The sequence below is a fragment of the Carlito syrichta genome, unplaced genomic scaffold, assembly GCF_000164805.1.
Source record: "Carlito syrichta isolate Samal-C Ts95f unplaced genomic scaffold, Tarsius_syrichta-2.0.1 Scaffold304654, whole genome shotgun sequence".
In the NCBI taxonomy this organism is placed as follows: domain Eukaryota; kingdom Metazoa; phylum Chordata; class Mammalia; order Primates; family Tarsiidae; genus Carlito; species Carlito syrichta.
In genome coordinates this window covers 522,039-528,798 of record NW_007248750.1, presented here as the reverse complement: position 1 = coordinate 528,798, position 6,760 = coordinate 522,039, and the positions used below count along the sequence as shown (strand labels likewise).

The window sequence follows — 6,760 nt, the reverse complement described above, 5'->3', positions numbered from 1 at the left end:
AAAAGGGGGGGGGGGGGTGTTGTGATCTGCCACAGCCAGGTGTTGCCCACTCCACCCACGCTATGGCCTTTGATCCCCATGGGCATCTCATTCTTTTCTTCCTCCCAGCTCAGAGACCCTTCCTGAATTGATCAGACATGCACAGACACGTCCATGTGGGCAGAGAGTGGCCATGCTGGCAGGGACCTTGCACAGTGCTGGCTGCAGGATCTTTAACCTCCCTTCACTCTCTTTTGAGATGAAACTCACAAAAGCAGAACCAAGACTCTCTGTCCAGAGTTCTCAAGCCAGCCCCAAGGCTGGGCAGCTCTTGGCAAGGGACAAGGGAATCTCCATGGGAAACTCCTGCCTAGGGGAGGGTACCTGAGTCAACTTTGCCCTAAAGAGAGACCTAGCCCTGTACTTGGTCCACAGAGAAGGGTTGGGACAGCTCTCCACCAAAGCCCTGAGATGGGTGTGAGTCCCAGGGTACTAGACAGATGTCAGCTGCTTTTCTGCTGGGCTGGTCAGAGAACCTTCTGGACCCCTCCCTGACCATGAAGCCACACTCAAGAAGAAAACATGTCCTTATGGGAGCCACCAGATACTGAGTTTGGAGAAGACATGACTCGGGGATTTTGCCCAAATCTGAGTGGCTGTCATCAGCATTTGATTACTGTGGTTTCCAAGAACAGATCAGAAGCTAACTGGTTCGCTACTGGTAGATATCTTAGGAAGACCTAAGAGAGGGCTTTTCTAGTCAGAATATCCAACAGAAATAGACTGGCATGTGAAGGAGTGAGTACCCTGTCCCTGGAGGTATTAAGGCAGAGGTCATCAGGGAAGCTCCAAGGGGATGGATTCTGGGCCTTTGGTGAACACATGGCTCCAGGGAACTGCTTCTCAGCCAGGCCTTGAGGGATTCTGGGACACATGAACACATATGTGCACACACTTACGATCTGATCGGAAGAAAGCCGGAGGGACTTCTTGTAGGTAGGAGTGTGGGCTGGAATGGAGGATGGCAGGGAGGGAACCTCGAGGATCACAGGGCTGTCTGGGGCATCATCATCGCTGCTCAGGACTTCAGTCTTCCCCCTGTGAACAGCTCTGGCTCTCAGGCTACCTCCCCAGTTGATCCATCCTTCACGCCCCAGAGATACTCACCTCAGCCTAGACCACAAGGAGTCTGGGGCCCGTCCCTGCCTCTCCAGAGACTACCCAGGATATCAGTGCCCCCTCCCTCTAGGTGCCACCCATGTGGGTGGTGGCAGACACAGGGGTGTTGGATGGCAGTCTCTCCACCAAGTTAGGTGACAGCAGAGGCACTGAGACCTAGGGCTTCCAGCCCTCAGTGCCTTGGTGGTATTTACCTGAAATACTCTAAGTGCACCCCAGGGCATCTTCCCAATCCCCCCTGCTTTGGTTTCAGTTAGCCCATCCTCAGTCACCCTCCACCCGCTCTTGGACATCTGGGTCACTTCAGAGGTGAAAAGGGAAGCAAAATCAGCAGCCCCTGTGGGCTGGGGGGAAAGCAAGGCCTGTCCCTCCTTAATAGGTGCCCCCCTGTTTGGGCCAGGCGTCTGTGTGCCTGTTCCAGCTCTGCCATTTCCTGGCTGTGGGACATTGGTGTGTCTCTAGGCCTCATTCTCCGGAAAAAGAAAGGGTGCAGAAGTACTTGGGGAGTGAAAGAGAGCCACAGCTGGGGACAAGGCACTGGCTCCACGCACCCTCCAGGGCGATCTTCCCACACTCCTGCAGTGGCTGGAGGTGAGGAGGTGGGGGGGTGTGTGGCAGGTGTCCCACTCACCCCTGCTGCTCCCTGGCTGTGGTTTTCTCCCTCTGGGCACCACTCTGTGGAAAGAACACTCATCTAGTGAATTCCACCTCCTGCCCTGCTCTGACCCTGCCCCTCCAACCATGACCACATACCTCCTCGGTTGGGAAGTCCCTGCGTCGCCAGGAAAACCACCATCGCCCACCCTTCCGTGGCATCTTCTCCTTCTCCAACTTGTCCACAGTGCTCTGCAGGCAGATGAAGGCTGTGGCATGTTATCCTGCACCATGTAAACCTCCCTTATGCCGCCCTTGGGGCCCCGCATGAGCCCAGAGTCTGGGTTGACCCCAGAGCAAAGTACTATCAACATCTGGCGGCTGACAAACCACATTCACCTCCATCCTGGGATTCAAAGCAATGACTCAGAGCTATGCATGAGAGACCAAGAGCCATTCCTGCACCCAGCTCCACCCAGGGCGTGGCCTGGCCTCCAGGTCTTTTGGGTCAGTTCCCCTACTAGAGTAACTGAAGCTAGTGCTTTGCGAGTATCTCAACATCTGGTTCTCTCTGCGTGATGCTGCCAAGTGACAGCAGGAAGAGCCGGCACTCTTCTCCATCTCCTAAGGTCAGTGATCCTATATCATGAACAGCCCCCCTCTCTGTATGTCACCGTCACTGGTTGGGGCAACATGACTTTATGAAAATGCTGATCTGTGCTAGGTAACTCTAGGGAGAGCCCATGCCAAGGCTCATCTGGGAGACACACAAGTATCCTACAGAATGGAAAACAAATCCAGGAGGACATAGACCCAGGGTGGATCGCCCAGGTGCCACTTGGTGCTGGGAATAGGCTGGTGGGGAAAGGTTACTCAGGAGTCTCAAGTGGTGGGTCTATTTGGGTGAGGGAAGGAGAGCCAAGCAGGGGAGTGACCGTCCTGCTTTCCTTAGGCTCTGGGTCCCAGCTCAGACCCAGAGTCAGCCAGAGGATGGAACTGAGTGTCACCTAGTGGAGCATCAGTTGTCAACATCTATTAATGATGCTCTTTGGATGAGCCAAGAACGATGGGCCAGGCAGTACCCAGAGGAGTAGGTACAGGTTACCACAGGTAGACACCACCAAGAAGGGCACTGTCCTCCAAAAGTGAGGGAAGGTGGCCCAGGAAGACCATGGTGGAGGTTCTGGGAAGGAAAGAAGAGGCTGGGCTCCTTCCCACTTTGGGCATTGGCTAACCCAACCTGCCCTAGGTCTACTCATCCTTGGGTCTCTGGCCAGCAAATCCCCAGCATTCTAGACCTCTCCCCTTTCCAGCACTCAGGGTTGAATTTTATATTCACTTGGGTGAGTCTTTGATTAACTTTGTCTTCCTGTGAGGATTGGGGGCGTTTCTGTTTAGTTCATGACCATCTTCAGCCTGGACCCAGCACACAGTAGGTGCAATAAACGGGGTAGGCACCCCTCAGCCCAGCCTGGAGGGATAGACTTAGGGCAAGGTGAAGGGTGGGGCCTCCATCTCCCAAGCCTCATCTCAGATCCAAGAACCTCCTACTGAAGGCATGTCCTGGTTAGGCATCTGTGAGATGTTTATCCACCTCTGGTTTGTCCCGAGTTCCTCTAAAGTCAACTCCAAATCTGAAAGAATTCAACCATGGCCAGGAAACCAAGGAAAAATACTACAAGTTTTCGGGGACCAGCATCTCCTCTCCCAGAGTGGATCTTGCAGGGTCTTCCAAGACCCTCTTCCAGTGGGTCTTGTGGGTCTTCCAGGCCCACCACAGTTCACCCTCCACTTCCCCGTGGAGGATTCCCTGCCCCAAGAGCTTGACCACTTTTCCCAGCAGGCCCAGTGGTGCTCTAACCATTACCTGGGGCAAGTTTTTCTGGAAGGCTTGCAGGGAGAGGATCATGGGAGCAGCCACTGCCCAGTTATAATGTCTGGAGAGATAGAAGCGGGGGCGGGGGGGGGTAGTGTCAGGGCTGGAGGGTTGTGGAGAGGGGGATGACTCTCTGACCACCAGCAACCTCTGGGACTTACTTTCCATTGATTTTCACCACTAGGTTTGGGTCATCCAGGAGACTGGGGTTTTTGGTGAGATCCTGGTAGGAGACGCCATGCTGGTTGAACTTCTCTGGGTACAGAGCAGAGAGGGGTGAAGCTGGCACATCCCATGTGACCAGCTGCCCCAATGCCTGGGGGATCCCATATTCTACTACCCACCTCCTGCTGGTTGCTTCTTTGACCTAGTGGGCTCCTCCCTACCTGTGGTTTTTACACCTGTTCCACCCCAGATTTCACAGGATAAGTCACAATTAGCATCAGGCATTTGCTTCGGGGAGACTTGGGAAAACCCAGCCCCGGCTGACTGAATGTGGGCTCCACAGAGCAGAGAACAGCAGGGGAGCCCAGCCTCCTCCCTCCACTGTCCCACCCTCCCTCGGGGTCTTCCCTGCCCTCCCTGCCCAGTCCGTGGAAGCTCTCAGGCCACGGCTGAACATACCCAGGGAAATGTCCCGGCTTTCAGCCAGTCCGCCACAGAGGGATAGTGCTATCGTGTCCACTGTGTCCAGAGTGGGTTCTGGCACATGTTCAGGGCTGGGGTACCCCAGAGGCTTCTGGCTGCCAGGTTCACTCCACCTTCTGGCCCCCAGCCCACAGTCACTGGGAGCAAAGGGGCCAACAGTGACATGAATACAAGGCAGGTGGGAGGTGGATTCTCCTCTTCCTCCCAGGCCCTTGATAGTGGACCCTTGGCCCCACGGGTCCTGATCCAAGTCACCCTGGCACCCAGAACCCAGGCGCCTCTGGGGGAAGTAAAGTGCTGCATTCTTGGAGTCCAGGGAGGGTAAATCATCCAGGTAGATGTCACTGGGTCCCAGGTGCTGGCTTCTCTTCAGGGAGCCTAATGATGGGGGAAGGGACACCAGGAGACCTAACGTGAGTACTATGTGCTTCTGGCCTTTGAATGCTCTAAGGCAGTTCCATCCAGTAGAACTTTCTGTGATGATACAAATATCCCATGTTTGTACTGTCCAATATATTAGTTGCTCGCCAGATGTAGCTACTAACACTTAAAATGAGGACAGTGTGACAGAATTTTGCATTTGGTTTTATTTTAATTAATTTAATTATTTACTATTGTTATTATTATCATTGTTGTTATTACTCAGACAGCATCCAGCCGGTTTTCCAGGCTGGAACGCAATGGTGCAATCATAGCTCAATACAACCTCGAACTCCTGGGTTCAAGTGATCCTCCCGCTTCAGCCTCCTGAGTAGTTGAGACTACAGGTACGTAACATTACACCTGGCTAATTTTTAAAATTTTCGTAGAGACAGAGTTTCACTATGTTGCTTAGTTGGTCATGAACTCCTGGCCTCAAGTGATCCTCCTGCCTCAGCCTCCTAAAGTGCTAGGATTACTGTGGCCGGCCCAACTAATTTAATTTTGAATAGTCACATGCAGCCAGTGGCTACCAATTTGGACAGTGCAGGCCTAGTGCTTTCCCACGGCTCTTAAACCCAAGCTTAAGAGCTGGAACCATCTGGCTCTGCTCATCTCCCAATTTCCCGTTCCTGTGCTCCTCCACTCCTCACTCAAGACACACCAGCTGCCTTCAGTTTCTAGATATGAAACCTCTCTCCCACCTTAGAGCCCTGGCACATGCTGTTCCCTCTGCCTGAAATTCTCTTTTCCTGCTCCTCGCTTGGCTGGATCTCTGTTGTCCATGGCTTAGCTCCAACATTAGCCCCTCAGAGGGGTCTTCTCTAACCACGTGAGTTAAACTGCCCCATCTTAGCCAATGACTCTGCCCACATGCATGTGACATCTGTCTCCCCCACTGGACAATGAGCCCATGAAGGAATCATGGCACGCAGTAGGTGCTCAAAATGTACTTGAAGCCCCAGACCCACCTAGGGGACAAAGCGAGGCCAGGGAAGCAGTGGGAGGTGTCCAGTGTCACTCACCTTTCCTCCTGGAGACTTCCTCTGGCTGCCCAATGGGAACTGAACCCTCCAGAGCAGCCCAGCTCTGTGACTTAGAGGCTGGAGGGAGGCCCACATCTCTGGGGCTCTGAGTCTTAGTTTCCTCTGTCTCTGGGGTGTAGAAAGGGGGACCCACCAGAGTGGGATCCCCTGCATCAGGCCGGTGCAGGTCAGTGTGAGCTCCTGTTTGCAGGACTGGGCATCCCAAAGGATTGATGCCAGCCACAGAGGCAGAGGGGGTGCTGGGTCCTTCCCGAGAAGGAGAGATTGCCCCAGCGCTGCCTTCCAAGACCTTCGGGGACTCAAACCGCTCAGCTTTGGCCACCTTCAGTCAAACAAATGAGGGATGATGCAGGCTGGTGCAAGGCCTGTTGCCATGCTCCTCAAAGCCTTAGGGGAGGTGGTCCGAGTCACCAATCCCGACCCATGTGGGCTCTGGAGCCCCTGAAAGGTGATGGTTGGGGTTGACACACATGAACTCACCTTAGGCAGCCTCCCCCAGGCCCACTGCATGTGGGACTCAGCTCTCAGGGGACTGGGCTCCGGGGTCCGCAGTTCCAGCTCTGAGTCACTCTTAGGGGATGTCAGCCCACCTGGAGAGAGACTGGAGGGAACAGTACTGAGGCCCCAAGCCAACCCACTACCCTTGCTGCCCACCCTAACTTGGGAGAAAAATATTTGCAGCTCACACTTATGCCTGTGTTGAATCCTGATTATATAAGGAATATGTAAGGATATGAAGAATATATAAATATATAAAGAACTCCTACAAATCAGCAATAGAGCGGCAATCCAGAAAAAAAAAGAGGTAAGGTGAGAGAAGAAATGTGTAATGGGCGCAGAGTATTCATTTGGGGAATGAAAAGTTCTGGCCAGGCTTGGTGGCTCAGCCTGTAATCCTGCACCTTTGGGAGGCTGAGGTGAGTGGATTGCCTGAGCAGCGAGACCTCATCTCTACAATAAATAAAAAAATCAGCCGGGCGTGGTAGCACATGCCTGCAATTCCGGCTACTCGGAAGGC

The 6,760-nt window shown here is 53.7% G+C and overlaps 1 protein-coding gene across 1 annotated transcript in view; it reads right to left on the bottom strand.

The window, feature by feature from the left end:
- The window catches only part of LPIN3 (lipin 3), a 17,403-nt gene that overhangs the window by 2,024 nt on the left and 8,619 nt on the right, over nt 1-6,760 (bottom strand). The window contains exons 6-14 of the mRNA XM_008060580.2: nt 6,223-6,343; nt 5,722-6,064; nt 4,555-4,654; nt 4,253-4,413; nt 3,790-3,883; nt 3,620-3,689; nt 1,912-2,004; nt 1,790-1,833; nt 939-1,077 (exon numbers count right to left, since the gene is read on the bottom strand). Coding sequence (XP_008058771.1) covers nt 939-1,077; nt 1,790-1,833; nt 1,912-2,004; nt 3,620-3,689; nt 3,790-3,883; nt 4,253-4,413; nt 4,555-4,654; nt 5,722-6,064; nt 6,223-6,343 — 1,165 coding nt within the window. The remainder of the gene's footprint in view (nt 1-938; nt 1,078-1,789; nt 1,834-1,911; nt 2,005-3,619; nt 3,690-3,789; nt 3,884-4,252; nt 4,414-4,554; nt 4,655-5,721; nt 6,065-6,222; nt 6,344-6,760) is intronic.